General features: G+C 36.9%; 1 protein-coding gene across 9 annotated transcripts in view; it reads left to right on the top strand.

The window, feature by feature from the left end:
- The window catches only part of RXFP1 (relaxin family peptide receptor 1), a 109,425-nt gene that overhangs the window by 49,546 nt on the left and 41,038 nt on the right, over nt 1-18,841 (top strand). For all 9 annotated transcript variants that reach the window (XM_070261443.1, XM_014737915.3, XM_070261447.1 and 6 more), the window contains 2 exons: nt 12,525-12,623; nt 16,664-16,769. In XM_070261443.1, the coding sequence (XP_070117544.1) occupies nt 12,525-12,623; nt 16,664-16,769 (205 nt within the window). The remainder of the gene's footprint in view (nt 1-12,524; nt 12,624-16,663; nt 16,770-18,841) is intronic.

The raw sequence follows: 18,841 nt of genomic DNA, 5'->3' as shown, positions 1-18,841 counted from the left end.
TCTTTAAAAAGGTTAACTTTCCAACTTTGTGATTTTTGGCTACATTTTCTGTATTCTATATTCCTGCCTTCTGGTAGAAGGAAGTAATGAGTGAGAAGAAGAAAATGCTTTGGGAAGGCAGAAAGGAAGGTAAAAACTAATTACTGAAACGCTTGTTTGTTTGAAGATGCTGCTATTTAAAAAGAGATCTCCTCCACAAAATATATGCTCTGACTTGGAGAAATATAAACAGATTTGTCCTGTTTCTTTCTGCATCGTAAAATTCCCCACTTCCTTCCCAACATCACCTCTCTTTCTCCACCTTTCCGTCTTTCATGTGTGTGTGTTTGCATGTGTGTGTGTGGTGAGACACAACGAAGTAGAAAGGAGACAAAAGGAATAGGATTCAGAAAGAGACAGAGACGAGAAGCAGCATAAATAACTACATCATTTGAATTTCTTGGACTAAAAGATTACAACTCAGGCCATATATAGTGAATCCCTTAAAATAGAAGAAGGGCAAGAGAGCAATGGTGAGGGACAAAGAATTATTAGGAAAAGGCACAAAGCCCATGATTTTAAGCACTGTGCTATTAATGGTAAAAATGCAGCCAATTGAAACAGTTCATCTGTAAAAGCTCAGTTAAATATAGAGCCTGCTAAAGAACCAGAGTGAAAAGAAAATCAACATCTTCTGGCAGTTGCTCAACCTCCTTATCTCATAAATTTCATAGCGGCAGTGAAACACTACCCACAGAAATAACCCTGTGTTCTGGAATGTTGTCACCTCACCTAATTTCCATTGCTGTTTTCTGAGGTCTAGGTGGATGTGGCAGGAACATGAGCATGAACATGAAGTGTGCAATTCCTCCTCCCACAAAGTGCAACAAGACACTGCAGCCTGGAATGTTAAATCCTTCAGACACTTGCAAGCCCACCCTGGCTCTGTAGATACACAAAAAATTTGTTCATAAAAATAGTCAATATCGCATCATATCCAGAGTCAAATGACTTATCTTATATGTTTTATCTATAACACTTATAAACATATAAAAATTTGTAACATTAATATGAAAATGATTTTGTTTCTTAAAATTAATATTTTTAGTAGTATCTTAATGATATTTAATACTTTCATTGATTTAGTGAATAACAACAATAGTGAACATAAATTCCAGTTAACAACTACTTCTGGTTCTTCTTTAAATGAATTTTTGTATAACTCACACAATTCTGCTGTAAGAGTCTCAGTAACAGATATGAAACAGAAAACAGAAAATAAGTAACAGAGCTTCCAGGTTGGTGAGCAAGTGGAGATTTGGGACGAGTGGCACCTGCAGGGGGCAAGGAAGCTCTGAACACTTCCCACATACCTTGCCCTATGCATCTCTTCAATCTGGCTATTCTTGCCTTATAGCCTTTTGCAATAAGCCAGTGATCTAAGTGACATCTGCAACATGGCAGAATGAGCTGTTCCCTTATCTCTCCTGCTTCAAACTACCATTAAATGGACACTCATTGATCAACAGAGATACCCACACAGCACAACAGGATGCCTGAGAGACCAATGCAGTTACACAGCTGAAGGTGGATGGACTGCCCCCAGGGAGGTGGCAGAGATAGGTGAGAATCTCCAGCCCCCTTGGAATCCCTCTGCGTGCATTTGACTGCTCTCCCAGCTGGAGCACCCATATGACCACTGCAGCCCTGATGGTGACTGTGGGAACAGGTGACAGGAGCCCTGAGCTTCAGCATGATCCCTTTCCCATCTGGTGGGAGAGCCCACAGTGCTGCTGCAGTCCCCGGGGAGTGGCCCAGGCTCAAACCCAGTGGGGAGGCCCCTCCCATCAAGCACAATGGCTAGTGCGATGTGGGAAGAGACAGCAATGGATCTTCCCACCCAGGCAAATGAGTTCCCAGCTGCCACAAATGCCTACAGTACCACTGCAGCCCTGAAGGTGGGGAGTGTGTCTCAGTGGGATTGTGGGAGCAGGCAGTGACAGCCCTGAGCCCCTGTGTGATCACTTTTCCATTTGAGGGAACACCCACAGGGTTGCTGTGATCCCAAGGAGTAGCCTAGACTCAGACAGGCACAGCTGACAGGCATTGCAGCTGGCTCAGAATACACAGCTCCTGCATGCCACCCCCCCCCCATGGCACTAGGTGGCAGTAGGTGGAATCTGCCACCAGAAGGCACAAATTCACCCCATCAAATAGTATGAAGAGATATATTAATACTCAAGACCAGAAGGGAAAAGACAAACACCAGAAATGAACCCTGAAGGCACAGAAATTTACAATATAAATGACAGAGAATTCAAAATAGTTATCATAAAAAAACTCAACAAGTTACAAAAGAACTCAGAAAGACAGTTCAATGAAATCAGGAATAAAATTAATGAATAGAGGGAAGTCTTCACAAAAGAGATTGAAACTATAAAGAAAATCCAATCAGAAATGTTGGAGATGAAAAACACAATGAATGAGACAAAGAAAAATCTGAAGTCCTTAAATAACAGAGCGGATATTATAGAGGACAGAATTAGCAATTTAGAGACTAGAAATATAGGAATGTTTCAGATCAAGGAGGAGAGAGAACTAAGACTAAAAAGAAATAAAGAAATTGTCTGAGAAGTATCCAATTCAATTAGGAAATGTGACAAGGATTTCAGGTATTCCAGAGGGAGAAGAGAGGGAGAAAAGAGTAAACAGCTTGTTCAAACAAATAATAGCTGAGGACTTCCCAAACCTGAGGAAGGAGCTGGAATTACAAGTAAAAGAAGCTAATAGAACTCCTAATTACATCAATGTAAAAAGACCTTCTGAAAGGCACATATTAATAAAACTGGCAAAAGTCAATGACAAAGAAAAAATATTAAGGGCAGCAAGGCAGAAGAAAATAACCTACGAAGGAACCCCTATCAGGCCTTCAGTGGATTTCTCAGCAGAAACCTTACAGGCTAGGAGAGAGTGGAATGATATATTGAAAACTCTGAAAGACCAAAAACCATCAGCCAAGAATACTCTATCCAGCAAAAATATTCTTCAAATATGATGGAGAAATAAAAACTTTCCCAGATAATTGAAAGCTGAGGGAGAACATCACCACAAGATTCCCCCTTTAGCCCTTTACAAAAAATGATCAAGACATCCCTCAAATCTAAGAAAAAGAAAGGGTTTACAAAGCCCTGAGCAAGGAGATAAATAGGCAGATAATATCCGAAAATTGCAACTCTCTGTCAGAACAGTTATCAAATACTTAATTGCAACGTTAAACATAAAGGGAAGGAAAACATCAAGAATAAATATAATCACTTCATTTTAGCCACAAAATGGAACAAGCTGTGATAACCATAACTTAGATGGCAAAGAGAAAAGGGGTGGAATCTGCTTAGACTAAGGAAATGAGAGGCTATCAGAAAATGGACTATCTCATCTATGAGATCTTTTATATAAACTTCATGGTAATCACTAAACAAAAAGTCAGAACAGAGACACAAATGATAAATAAAGAGAAAACTGAGAAAACCATCATAGAGAGCCACCAAACTGAATTGGCAGTCCAAGATACATGGAACGAGAAACAAGGGAAATACAGAACAATCGGAAAACAAGTGATGAAATGGCAGCCTTAAGCCCCCGTATATCAATAATCACTCTAAATGTAAATGGATTGAAATCTCCAATAAAAAGACACAGAGTGGCTGGAGGGATTAAAAAACAGGAGCCAACAATATGCTGAATCCAGAAAACATGTCTCAGCTCTAAAGACAAACACAGGCTTAGAGTGAAGGGGTAGAAGACAATATTCCAAGCTAATGGTGAGCAAAAGAAAGCAGATGTTGCTATACTTACATCAGATAAAGTAGGCTTCAAGATAAAAAAGGCAATGAGAGACAAACAGGGGTGGTATATAATGATAAAAGGGACACTCCACCAAGAGGACATAAAACTTATAAATACATATGTGCTTAAAACGGGAGCATCTAAATATATAAAGCAATGATTAACGGACCTATAAGGAGATATTGACAGGAACACAATAATAGTAGGGGACCTTAATACCACACTTACATCAATGGATAGATCATCCAGACAGAAAGGCAACAAGGAAATAGTGGAACTAAATGAAAAACTAGACCAGATGGACTTAATAGAGATATATATGTAGAATACTCCATCCAAAATCAGGAAAATACACATTCTTCTCAAGTGCACATGGAACATTCTCAAAGATAACCTATATGTTAGGAAACAAGGCAAGTCTCAATAAACTTAAGAAGATTGAAATCATCTCTGTCATCTTTTCCAACCATAATGCTATGAAACAAGAAATCAACTACAAGGAAAAAGCTGGAAAAGTGGCAAATATGTGGAGACTAAACAACATGCTACTGAACAAACAATGGATCATTGAAGAAGTTAAAGGAGAAATCCAAGAATATCTGGACACAAATGAAAATGAAAATATACCATACCAACTTATATGGGATGCAGCAAAAGCAGTCCTAAGACGGAAATTCATAGAAATACAGGCCCACCTTAACAAACAAGAAAAATCTGAAATAAGCAATCTTAAACAACACCTAACAGAATTAGAAAAAGAACAAACAAAGCCCAAGTCAGCAGAGGAGGGAACTAGCAAAAATTAGAGCAGAAACAAATGAAATTGAAGCCAAAAAACAGTAGAAACAACCAATGAAATGAAGAGCTGGTTCTTTGAGAAGACAAACAAAATTGACAAACCCTAAGCCAGACTCACTAAGAAAAAAAGAGAGAAGGCTCAAATAAATAAAATTATAAAGGAAAGAGGAGAAATTACAACAGATAACACAGAAATACAAAGGATTATAAGAAAATACTATGAAAAACCATATGCCAACAAATAGACAATCTAGAAGGAATGGATAAATTCTTAGACTCATACAACCTCCCAAAACTGAACCAATAAGAAATAGAGAACCTGAATAGACTGATCACAAGTAAAGAGATTGAAACAGTAATCAAAAACCTCCCAAAAATATACATCCAAGACCAGATGGCTTCCCTGGAGAATTCTACCAAACATTTAAAGAAAATTTAGTACCTATTCTTCTCAAACTATTCCAAAAAATTGAAGAAGATGGAACACTTCCTAACACGTTTTATGAGGCCGACATCATCCTGATCCCAAAGTCAGACAAGGACAACACAAAGAAGGAAAATTACAGGCCAATATCGCTGATGAAGATGGATGCAAAAATCCTCTGCAAAATATTGGCAAACTGAATACAGCAACACATTAAAAGGATCATACAGCATGATCAAGCAGGATTTATACCAGGGCCACAGGGATGGTTCAACATCTGCAAATCAATCAATGTGATCCATCACATTAACAAAATGAGGAATGAAAACCACATGATCATCTCAATAGACACAGAGAAAGCATTTGAGGAGATCCAACATTCATTCATGATAAAAACCCTGAATAAAATGGATATAGAAGGAAAGTACCTCACCATATTAAAGGCCATATATGACAAATCCACTGCCAACATCATACTCAATGGGGAAAAACCGAAAGCCATCCCTCTGAGAACAGGAACAAGACAAGAGTGCCCACTCTTGCCACTCTTATTCAATATAGTATGGAGGTTTGGGCCAGAGCAATTAGGCAAGAAAAAGAAATAAAAGGGATCCAAATTGGCAAGGAAGAAGTGAAACTCTTGTTAGCTTCGGATGACATGATTTTATATATATAAAACCCTAAAGAATCCATCAGAAAACTATTAGAAATAATTAACAACTACAGCAAAGTTGCAGGGTAGAAAATCAACTTACAAAAATCAGTTGCATTTCTATACTCCAATAATGAACTAACAGAAAGACAACTCAAGAATACAATCTCATTTATAATTGCAACAAAAAGAAGCAAATATGTAGGAATAAATTTAACCAAGGTGAAAGACCTATACAATGAAAACCAAAGGACATTATTGAAAGAAATCGATGATGACGTAAAGAAATGGAAAGATATTCTATGCACTTGGATTGGAAGAATAAACATATTTAAAATGTCCATACTAACTAAAGCAATCTACAAATTCAATACAATCCCAATCAGAATCCCAATGACATTCTTCTTGGAAATAGAGCGAAAAATCCTAAATTCATATGGGGCAACAGAAGACCCCCAAAAGCTAAAGTAATCCTGAGAAAAAAGAACAAAGCTGGGGGCATCACAATCCCTGACTTCAAAATACACTACCAAGCTATAGTAATCAAAATAGCATGGTACCAGTACAAAAACAGACACACAGATCAATGGAACAAAATCAAAAGCCCAGAAATAAAACAACACATATAGAGACAGCTAATCTTCAACAAAGAAGCTAAGAATATACAATGGAAAAAGGAAAGTCTCTTCAATAAATGGTGTTGGGAAAACTGGACAGCTACATGCAAAAGAATGAAAGTAGACCATTATCTTTTGCCATACACAAAAATTAACTCAAATGGATTAAAGACGATGGTAAGACGTGAACCCATAAAACTCCTAGAAGAAAATATAGGCAGTAAACTCTTTGACAGCAGTCTCAGAGGGATCTTTTCAAATACCGTGTCTACTCAGGCAAGGGAAAGAGAAGAAAAAATAAACAAATGGGATTTCATCAGACTAAAGAGCTTCTGCAAGGCAAAGGAAATGAGGAACAAAACAAAAAGGCAACCCATCAACTTGGAGAAAATATTTGCAAATCATATATCCAACAAGAGGTTAATCTCCAAAATCTATAAAGAACTCACACAACTCAACAACAACAACAAAAATCAACCTGATCAAAAAATGGGCAGAGGATGTGAACAGACATTTTTCCAAAGAAGATATACAGATGGCCAATGAAAAGATGTTCAACATCACTTAATCATTAGGGAAATGCAAATCAAAACTACAATGAGACATCACCTTACTCCTGTTAGAATGGCTATAATTACCAAGACAAAAAACAACAAATGTTGGAGAGGATGTGGAGAAAAGGAAACCCTCACACACTGCTGGTGGGAATGCAGGTTGGTGCGGCCACTATGGAAAACAGTATGGAGGTTTCTCAAAAAATTAAAAATAGAAATACCATATGACCCAGCTATCCCACTACTGGATATCTATCCAAAGAACTTGAAATCAACAATTCAAAGAGACTTATGCAGTCCTGTGTTGATTGTAGCATTATTCACAATAGCCAAGATGTGGAAGCAACCCAAGTACCATCGACTGATGAATGGATAAAGAAGGTGTGGTGTATATATATATATATACACAATGGAATACTACTCGGCCATAAAAAAAGACAAAATTGTCCCTTTTGCAACAACATGGATGAACCTTGAGAGTATTACATTAAGTGAAATAAGCCAGACAGAGAAAGACAAACAGAGTATGATTTCACTCACGTGTGAAAGATAAAGAAACATGTGGAAAAAGAGAACAGATTAGTGGTTACCAGAGGAGAAGGGGAATGGGAGGGGGACATAAGGGGCAACGGGGTACATATATATGGTGACAGACAAATAATAATGTACAACTGACATTTCACAATGTTATAAACTATTATGCCCTCCATTTAAAAAAGTAACAAATAGTAATAGCTAAATATTTAAAGCCAATGTCACACAAAAGTTAGAATTCTATAGGTAGACTATAAACTGATTAAATCATTTCTTTGGCCTAGAAAAGAAAATATTAAAATAATTTTGACATTTTAATTCTTTAGTAATTTTTAATATTCTCTTTCTTAGTCAAATCACTTGAACTTCTCAGAATCAGTTTTTCCCTCTGTAAGTGGAGATGACAATAATGACCCAAAGAGTTATTATGAGGATAAAATAAAGTAGCTAGTACAGTGTAGGTCGTACCTGCTAGATATCAGTTCTCTCAGCACTAAGTGCTAATATTCAATTTCTCTGTTAAAATGGGGGAGTTAAAACCTGGCATAGAATTCTTCTCTCTTATATCTAAAGATATGAACCAAGTTTTTGAAAGTAAAAACATGCCAAAAAGTCAACAAACTCAGCCAAATCAGGAAAGTGGGACAATCCAACGCCATAAATTTCAAAGCCTGCCAACCAAGGAAACAAACAACCAGTAGAACAGAACATTTCATATTGCTCCTGACCTATCCCTATTCCCATATGGAAATGAAGGAAAATGCTGAGAAGTGTCACCAACTTTCCTGTAGCGAGACCACAAAATTCAATTACACTGAAGCTGACGAGTTCAGGAAAAATGCACTGCTCTGTTCTCACTCATGAGATCCCACTTGAGCTCCCCAAATTAACTAAATGTCCAATCACATGTAAGCCATATTTTAATCCAGTAATTCAGTTAGTCTCTGTATCTATCATGATTTAATGCAAGAAACAGAACTCACTCTAGGTATGTTAAACAAAAAGTAGATACTTATAAAATTCTCAGAAGGGTGGGAAAAGTGAGAGTCAGCAAGGCCCCTATTGGTCCACTGAATCTACATGAACCACCCTGCAGGTATGGTGCACACCACCATAGCTACAATCCAGATACTAAGACAGGTGCTGCCACCACCACTGTCAGCCCTGCCACCCCCAGAACCAACATAACATCCACAAATCTGGTAATATCAGAAATGCCCTGCCACTGCCACAATTGCATCTTAACACCATGTCTCTGTTTTAGACATAGCAGCGGGAAAATGACCTCCAACTCTTCTACCAATCAAAATACATGTGAGTGCACTCGAAATCCTAGCTCTAAAGGAGATGTGAAATGTTGTACACTTTTCAGCCTCTGCTCTACAGGAGCACACCAATGAAGTGGGAGTTGAATAGAGGTTGAGTGAGTCAGTCAACAGTACCCACTCATGATCTGTTGCATGCGTACAATACAATGGCGATGTCCCTCATAATCTATCCCTTTGGTGACTCAACATCCACATGCATTTGCCTCTCAACTTCATTGAACCTAGGGCAACAGAGTCCAGATTTCAGTCAACAGTCTAACAAACTACTGCTTTAGCTAGCACACTGAATCCAGAAACCTGTATTAATTAGCTTTGCCCAAGCTAAAGTGACAGTCCCTCCTGGTCTAGTACTCTTAGAAACAAATTCCTTAGGTTTCTGCTTATATAAAATAACAAAATCTTTGGGTATGTCAATGTTCTCTTTCTAAATCCAACTGGTACTTGTCTTGTGGGGCATGCTGGAATCTGACTCCAGTTATAATAGGTTGGGAGGCAAAGAAGCATGATCATGAACGGGCCCGGAGAGAGTTAACAAGTTATTTACCCCAAGGAAAGTAACTGACATGTCTCCAACAACTACAACTAACCTCATCAGGCAGGGAAAGACAGCTGTTTCTGCTGCCAAGAGGGGTTCAGTGGGATGGGGATTTAGGGTGATCAAATTCAGCTAAACACACTCAAATGCCCCATTGAAATTCACAGGATCCCTCTCTATCCAAATTAGTGTCCTAATCTTCACTTAAAATATACGTCAAAATGTGAATTCTGCTTATACTGCAATCTCAGCAACCCATTGCATCAGATTTTATCTGATTTGAGGCTACATCAGTCCTGAGGTCATAAGAGATAAAAGATTATCTTAGAGAGTCTTGGAAGCTTCCTGGTTCTCTGAACTTTTTTGAGCTGATAATGTCAAACTCTAAGTTTGTCATTTTCTTTCTTTAATCTCTCCAGGGCACCTCCATAGTGTACTCGTTCCACAACCCCTGAAATTTCTCATTTTCATTCTAATGATTTATCATAGCAACCACCTTGCCAGAGTCTAGCTTTCTAAGAGGCACATCATCCCAGGAAGCCAAAAGTGGTAATTTAAGTAACTTTTTTGTCACTGTGAGACATAAACTTTGAATCTCATTTTCTCATGGTAACAGGATTGCCATTATCTTCAGAACCAACCAGTTCGGATAACCAATACAATGTTTCTATTCTTGAGAGTCTATTATCTGCAAACTCCTCTGGAAAGTAGAAACAGAAACCACTCTAGTTTTTTGGGGCTTTGTTTGAGGTGGGGGGCGGGGGGGGGGGGGGGAGTGCTTAAGTAAGAAGAGATTTCATACACCGAAGAATGTCTTTGTAGAATCGTGGTAAAGGCTACAGAAGCAGGAGTCAGGGGTGGGAAACACACCGCCATAGTTGTAAGCCCAAGATCAAGCAGCATCTGCTGCTGCCACCACTATTACTGCTAATCATCTCTTTACCCGTGAAGCTGGAACCCTGAGGCTGGCTATTGGAACTGCCCCACTTCCACTAGATACCCACAAGACTGGTGTCTACAAACTTCCAATCTCACAAGAGTGAGACTCACAAGATAGAAACTTGTCTATAAGAAGAACCTTAGATGCTTGGGGACTGGAAAACATAGGTTTAACTTATCAACTTCTAAAGAACAAGAAAGCACTGTAAACTGAAGATTGAGTGGAGAAGGAGCGGACAGACACAAAATCCACCATGTTCTCAATAAGTTATAGTGTCTATTAGGCTACACAAACTCAGTCTTTTAAATTTCCTTCCCTTCCTCCTTTTTGTCTGCCTAAAATGTCATCCGCATGATATCAGGGGCTGGGCAGGCACCTTGGACCGGTTCCTGGGTGTTCAATGGATATTTGCTCACATTCGCTGTTTCTAGGGCACTGTCCTTTGTCCATCTAGTTAGTGGTGCCCAGCAGGAGTCTCATGCTGAAGTCCATAGCTGGTAAACTTAAAGTCCTTCAGTTGTTGCCCTCTGAATTGAGATGTCATTATACTACTTTGCTCCCTTTGCTTATTTTGAAATCTTCTGTAATAAAGAAATTTTAAAACTAATGAGTCATGCTAAAAGAAGGAGAATGCTATAAATATAATGTTTAAATAATCTGTCGTCTTTCCAATTTTTCACTTTTACTAGGACTTCTAAAAAGAAGTCTAATATTACAAGTATATACAGCATTTATGTTAGAATACTTTTCCTTTCCCAAATACAATCTTCATGGAGGAGTTAATGAGTTGTGGAAAAATAAGAAAATAACCTGCAGAAGGGGGAAATCATATAAGTTATATTTAATCAAGTATGAGCATAACCCAACAAACTTAACCTTTCTGTTCTGGGCATTTTTATAGATTGTGGAGACTATTCACCAATCCAGAGGATTTAGAAAGAGTAGCAAGTTTATACAGGGAAAGATAAGTTCCTTTTTGGGAACATTAAGTTTCAGGTGCCTGTATTAACTGACTGCCTGTTACACAGTAGATAAAGTGTGGCTGGACATATAATTTGGAAGTCCTCTGATAGGAGTTGAAACCATGCCTGTGGTAAAGTCAATTTCACCAAATCCATGCAACTGAACAAAATTGTAATACCTGAACTCTAGTTTCAGATTTGAATTGCAGTCATGTGCTGCATAACGATGTTTTGGTCGATGACAGACCACATATATGATGGTGGTCTCATAAGATTAGTACCATAAAGCCTATGTGTATAGTAGGCTATATCATTTAGGTTTGCATAAGTACACTCTACGATGTTCACACAACGACGAAATCACCTAAAGATACATTTCACAGAACGTTATCTCCATCGTTAAGGGACACTTGACTGTATGCATTCATGGCAAAAATAATTTATAAAATCAATGCTAGATTTAATACTAACTTATGGAAATAGAATAAACTTTTATAATTCTATCATCTGTCTATATGTTTATGCATCCTTAAAGAGTCCTGGCGGCATTCTGAAAAAAATTTAGAAACTCTGGAAAGGATCACACTCAACACCCCCCTGCCCAGTAGGATGAAGGCTTGTACCATCTGCAATGACGTCCAGAGAAGCTGCTCCTAAATCCCCATTCTATCATATGACTGGCTTCATTGACTCTTATGTTTAAAAATAACTAAAAGGTGAAGAATTTTGTGAGGAAAAATTATTTTCTTTTTCTCCCCCAAATGAAGGCTTTTACTATTTTTGCTTTTTTAAAATGATACAGGAGTTTAATATCAAAACTAGAAAATGTATATGAGAAAATATGTAAGCACGCAGAGGATAATCATTCTTAACAACACCGGTGACACCATAATGCCTTTGGGGAAAAAAAAAGGAATGAGATCGTGCTGGTCATGTTATTTTCTTCTCTTTTTAATTTAACTATCACTACCATTTAGCTATGTTAATAATCTCCAATATCAGCTTAAATATTTGAAGAAGATTGAGAGAATCATAATTAATATGCTAAGAACAGTGTGCTGTGTTTCAGTGCATCTAAAGTCCTGTTTCTTAAAGTGTGGTCCAAACACTACTTGCTGAAGAATGACTATAGTGCCCGTCAAAGATGGAGACTAGGAAACCCATCTCAGACTGTGAAATCAGGATCTCTAAGCGGGGGGGCCCCGAAATACAGATTTGTAACAAGCTCCCAGATGATATTTCTCTCACTAAGTTTGAGAATCATGCATTTATTTTAAAGAGAGGATCTACTTTCCTCAACACTCCAGAATATTTCTGTTTTCTTGATCTTTTCTGCTCTCTGATTTTTATTTTAGGAGACAACAATGGATGGTCTTTGCAATTTGACAAATATTTTACCACTAACTACAGAATGACTTCACCATATTCCTCTGAGGCAGGAGCATCTGAATGCCGTAAGTAATCAGAGCGATTGAGTCTCCTTTTCTGTGAGTTCATAATAAGACACCATGTTTTTAAAACTTGGATCCAACATATACCTTTTTTTAAGTTAATTATAGTTTTCTAATTGCAAATTCTATTAGACATGCAGCCTCAATTTGAGAATTTTGTTTAAAAATGACTCAGGGGGCTGGCCCCGTGGCCGAGTGGTTAAGTTCGCGCGCTCCGCTGCAGGCGGCCCAGTGTTTCGTTGGTTCGAATCCTGGGCGCGGACATGGCACTGCTCATCAGACCACGCTGAGGCGGCGTCCCACGTGCCACAACTAGAAGAACCCACAACGAAGAATACACAACTATGTACCGGGGGGTTTTGGGGAGAAAAAGGAAAAAATAAAATCTTTAAAATAAATAAATAAATAAATAAAATAAATAAAAATGACTCAGGGATCTTAAGTGTAAAGGTAATAAATCATGCCAGGTGTTGCTGTGAATGAAATCTATATCAATCAGTCATTAGGGTTGCTATTTTATATGTCCACTTTTCACAATCACTATAAACTCTGATAGAAAGGAAAGTAAGAAAATAGAAGAGCAGAGAAGCTGTTCAGATTTTAACATTCGCGAGCGAAAAATCTTCTGAGGTTTAAACTATACTTTAGACCCACAAAAAAGCCTTAGTAATTATAACTTGCTATGTTTAGTCATAAACTGAAAACTTGCAAACACACTAGAGAGGGTGTGGGAGGGTATAACCTCGAGGATTAAGTCTATAATATTTTAGATCAGGAAGATCTATATAAATGATGCTTTTTAAATAAATTTTGTCTATTCTAATTAATTCTTCAAATGTAAATTTGTGTCTTGGAGTTATAATTTTGATCCTAGCTTTTCAAAACCTTGGTTAAAAGCAGGCATTGGGGGAGGGGGAAGAATATATAACTTTCCCTTATGTTCTACCACAAATTGTAAAGTACAGCTTTTTAAAAAAGTTTGAAAATGTTTTGGCTTCACTACTTTCAAATAAGATTAATAACAAACTACTAACAATCCCCAGTTGAAGGGGGTGTACATTCCTACTGTAAGTGTCACAGGATATTCAGCAATCTGTCTCAGCCTCCCATTGCTTCATTGTTAGAATAAGGGGATCAAATTACTTGATCATTAAAAAGTTATAATCATTTCAGAAGGAAAAAGTGAATAGGTATAATTTAACTGCTAATATAATGCAAAAAATTAATGTATTAAGCCATATTATCACAAAATGTAGTTTTCATTTTCATTTTACTGTATGTCTTTTTATTTCCTAAATGTTAATTGAATCTCTTTATATCTCACCTTGTTCTCAAAAGTATTTTAAGCTGTTTACAATAAAAACATGGCTACTAACAGACAAACCATTAACATGACAAAAATTCAGTGGTGAATGAGAAAGGGAATGGAAAAGAAAAGTTCTACTAGGAAATCCTCGCTGAGGAAAGTTCAGTCACTGCACCCAAAGCTTAGTTCTGAATTTTGAGATCATTATGTCAAAGAGGGAAAATAATGGGCTACGTAACTTTCATAGTCTGGTTTATAAAGCAAAAATAAATAAATGGGGGAAAAACAAATTGAGTCAGCAAGAGAAGTAAATTTCTTCCTGGTCCTGAGGACTAAGTATAATTGCATAAGAGAAATAGAGCCTACACAATAAATGATGTATCAAAAAGAGGTAATTTTTATCAGTTCTTAGTAGAGAACAAATATATAATTTTTAATTAGAGTTCTTTAAAGACAATTCAAGGAGGGGTGGTAATTATTAATTAAATGTCTTTTTCAAGCTTAACAGCAGTGTATAAACAGAATGGAAAGTGCAGTATAAAATTTGGTGGTGAAATGTAAATTAAGCTTCCTCTTCTGCCACTTCGTTTAAATCAGATTATTATAAGGATTTATTGGAAATTAAACTGAGAATGGCTTATGCTTTGGGGCTGGATGAAAGGATGTGAGGAATTCACATTTATAAAGTCACCTCTCAAAAACAATACCTTGAAAGATATGTCTACCGTTAACCAATATATTAATAAAGTTTAAATTTGAGGGATTTGGAAAGAATTGTTTACTCAAACATAATTTCACCATTCAGAGGCAACCAGCATTAACTTGCTGGTGCATTACTGATCTTTTTTTACTTTAACATAGATGAAATTTCCTGTGCAAACCATTTTTATCATATTTTCAATTAACATTATAGCATAATCAGGTATCCATATTATTATAAACTTGTTAAATATACTTCATAATACATTTTAAATGACATAATTTGCCTAATCATTCTTTTGTTGTTGGATATCTGGTGTTCTTTTTTCAGCTTTCCCTATTACAGGTAACCCTGTAATCAACACACGCAGATTATCTTAACTCAGTCTATATAAATAGAAAAAACACACCAGAATTAATGTTATTTTCACCATCCTCCTTTTTACCCTTCTTACTCTCACTCTCAGGATCTTCATCTTCCTTTCCAACCGTCACCATCCCTTCCCCACAACACTCATGTTAGACATCGCTTTCACTTAAAGAGAGAGAATCAGTTTTCAGAGATCCATAGCCAAAATTGTTACGTACAACCATAACACTGTTTAAAAGTCTTGGCAGAGATTGTTTACAAAAAACTCAAAAGTAAGTTATGATCTTGATCTCTCATGATCCTGTAAAGGAGTCTGCAGAGTTATTTGGGAGAAAAAAAAAGAACACCTGTCACCCCATATCTGAGCAAAGGGGCACCTTACTATTTCAAAAGCTGCAGTCACCTGTGCTCACTAGCAGTCATCCACCAGCTTTGTCACAGGATTCTCTACTTTGCCATTAAGACGCCCTTCTAGTCCCTGGAAGCTTTTGTAGAGGTAAAACTGGAAGCTTGCAAGTAGAAAATTCTGAAAGAAAGTTTTGTTTGTGCTATGATGTTTTAAAATGTTTCATTAGCTACTGCCATTTTTTATATATGTAATTATATATAAAGCATTGTGTTTCTGGCTTCTTTGAGGAAGCTGGTTGACTTGGCTGCACATGTTCTTATTCTAATATGACAACAGTGAGGAGAAGCTGTTCCACTGGGACATCTGGACACAGTCTAGACCTCCTCTGCCTGTCCCCTGTAGAGATTCCAGTCAGTAACTCTGCTATACACTGTAGGGTTTCAAGCTAGTTGTAAAAGGGAGGCACTCCTCATTGCTCTCGGTAATCGTCCATTCCGCATCAAGGCGGGGAGCAGTTTAGATTTATTATCCTGAATAATAATCCCATTTTACTGTTTAGCTACATGAACACATCACTGCAAGTCTCTAATAGACTTTAGAAATGTTGGATCACATGTTTAAGACTGTCACTATAGCCCCACAAGATGGCCAAAGGGATACAACCCATTCTCCTTCTCTTTGCAACCCCCATAAATGAGAAGAGAATGACTATGCATAAAAAATATTCACTTCCATAAGTGATGTTTTAGACATCCTTACATCCCTACATAAGCCAAAAGAACATCATTAAAAATCCTTTGAAGAACTCCTGAATTTTCCAAAACAAAATTCTACCAATGCTATAGTTTGGTGTTTAGTTCCCTTTCTCTCTAGCTAAAAAAGACGTAGTATTCCATTAAAGGTTTGATTATGCTATTAATAAATACTTTATTCTTAAGTAGCAGCTTTAACATGGACATTAAAGCCCATCACACACTATCACGTCACTCTTGGATGTAACAACTCTGCTAGGGTGAGAAAAAGCAGATGACTTCATTCATTTAGCATCAAATGGAGAAAAGCAATCTACTGTTTAAAAAAATGCATGGGCTGGTAAATGTGTGTGCTTTCCTATCTTAATGTTCTAGCATCATTTTAACATTAAATTAAAAGTAAACTTTGGTAACTTAATTTAAAGCATTGCCCAAATTGCATAGGTAAAACATGACATACTTTCGTACTAAATAATTTTCTCATAGCTTTTCATTTCTTTCTTTTCATTTCCCTCCTCTTCCCGGTCCCTCACCATCTCTATTCCTCACTATTTCCTCCTTATTCAGTGCTCGGTTCTGTTCCTGTGCAATGTCTTTGCCACGATTTAGAGCTCGACTGTGATAAGACCAATTTACGAGATGTTCCATCAGTTTCTTCAAATGTCACTAAAATGTAAGTAGAAAAGAATGGCTTCATCCTGACAACCAGAATAGCAACTGTAGAATTGTATCATAATTAAGGACTTGTCATTATTAATAATGCATTTTTTATTCAAAGATGATGTCATTGTTCCTTGGTCGAATATAATAATTGTTGATATTTATTTTGCATTTATTAAATGCTAGACTCTACCCTAAATTATTCTATATATTAATTTATTTAGTCCCTCATAATAATCCTATGAAGTATTTAGTATCATCATATTTTATCTAAACAAAACATGCCATCAGTTGTAATGTGCTACTAAAGAAAAAAGGCTACTAATTAAACTATTATATAGAATTTTGGTATTACAGAAACAACATTTATTGAAAGAGCTCTTTTAGACTTTACTGGAAATAAGTTTTCATACTTCATATGTATTAGTGAAAAAAAGGAAAACAAGTGAAACAAATTGGATAAAATATTCCCAGAACTTCACATTTAAAATCTGACTCTTGTGAATCACATTTGACTCAGAGATGTTGATGTTGTTTTCTCCCTCAGTAACTCAAACTTATGTCTGTAAAAGAAAATTATCCTCATAATAAGCGATTTCTTGATCTAGTACTAATTTGAATTCAACAAATTCAGCAACACAAACACACACATTTGTATGAAACCTTTCAAAAGAAATCAGTGGAGGATGACATTTTAATCCAATATTTTTGCTGAGTTTTTTGTTTCATCCAGATATTTTAGTGCCTTATGCCTGACCTTCGGTATATGAGGACAAAATAAGAGTAACTCTTAGGTTTACAAATGTTGACAATTCCTGCCTTTTTCAACCCAAACCATACAACACAGCAACTCATATGCTTGACATATATAGGAGGTAGGGAAGAGCTATATCTTAGCGTTCCTGTAGATAGTGGTACCATCAAATTAACAGAATCTGGGGAGTTTACCCAACTGATAGTGACCTGAGGAGTTTAACTGAATAGAAAATGAGCTAAGAACATCAGGTAGGTTGAGCCACACAGTCTTTTCCAAGGGAGGTAACATTCTCCCCTGAACTCAGAATAACATTTTATCCTAGGCTCAATTCAATATAGCTCTCTTTCATAGTAATTAGTCCTACTAGAAAAAATAATAATGCCCCCCAAAAACCTGAGATTCTGTGAAGAGTTTCCATGACTTAAATTCTGACTGGAACTGCTGGGTATAAAAATTTATGATGATTTCATTCTATTTTCAAAGAAAGAAATTATCACCCCCACTGCTTGTATCAAATTACTAGAAAATCCAAGTCCAAGAATACTCTGATGTTGCCAATCTCATTTTTCCTTTTCCCACAAATAAGACTTGATTCCGTTCTTAAACAGCTCAACTAACTTTGTAAAAGAAAGGAACAGAAGGAGAGAACTGGAGGAATGGAGGAGAATTAGGCAGTGATTAACTAGAAAATACATACCCCACCTAAAGGTATTCTGATTCAATTTTTTAAAAAGCTGTTCAATACATACACACATATGTGCACGTATTCATACATCCATCCATCCATAAAGAGATGCGTGCAGGCACATGGGCCACAAGTTTTCAACACTTGATGTAAAGGAAAACACTGGGATCAGATCTTCATGAATGATCAGCTACAGGAAAGCAAGAGAGAAGGAGGGATCCAAGATGATTCCAAGGTTTCTATCCTAAGTAATAGAGTGATCCAGGAATGGGGAGACCTGATGACAGTAAGTGGGGAAGGTTAGGACTCCAACTTTAGATGTTCCTTTCAATTTATGGTAAACAAACCACTCAGTGGAAATTTCCAACAGGCGTTTGGAGATGTAGGAATGAAGCTCAAGCGTTTATTCCTACAACACTTTATTTTATTTTTTGTTAAAAAAAAATAGCATTTTCTTGTGCTTTGGGTGAGCAGATTGATTCAGGTTGTCCGTTCCTACTTTTCTTTGCAGAACACTGACTCAGCATCACACCTCATCCCAGTCTTTGCTCAATTCCGTAGAGAAAAGGAACTTTAGCCTTTATAGCAAATGCATTAAAAGAGTAAATATCATATTTTATTACTAAGCTCATTCCATATTTTG

Source organism: Equus caballus, chromosome 2 (genome assembly GCF_041296265.1).
Source record: "Equus caballus isolate H_3958 breed thoroughbred chromosome 2, TB-T2T, whole genome shotgun sequence".
Taxonomy (NCBI): Eukaryota; Metazoa; Chordata; class Mammalia; order Perissodactyla; family Equidae; genus Equus; species Equus caballus.
The sequence above is the reverse complement of the archived record's forward strand: the minus strand, read 5'-3'. Positions and strand labels throughout refer to the sequence as shown.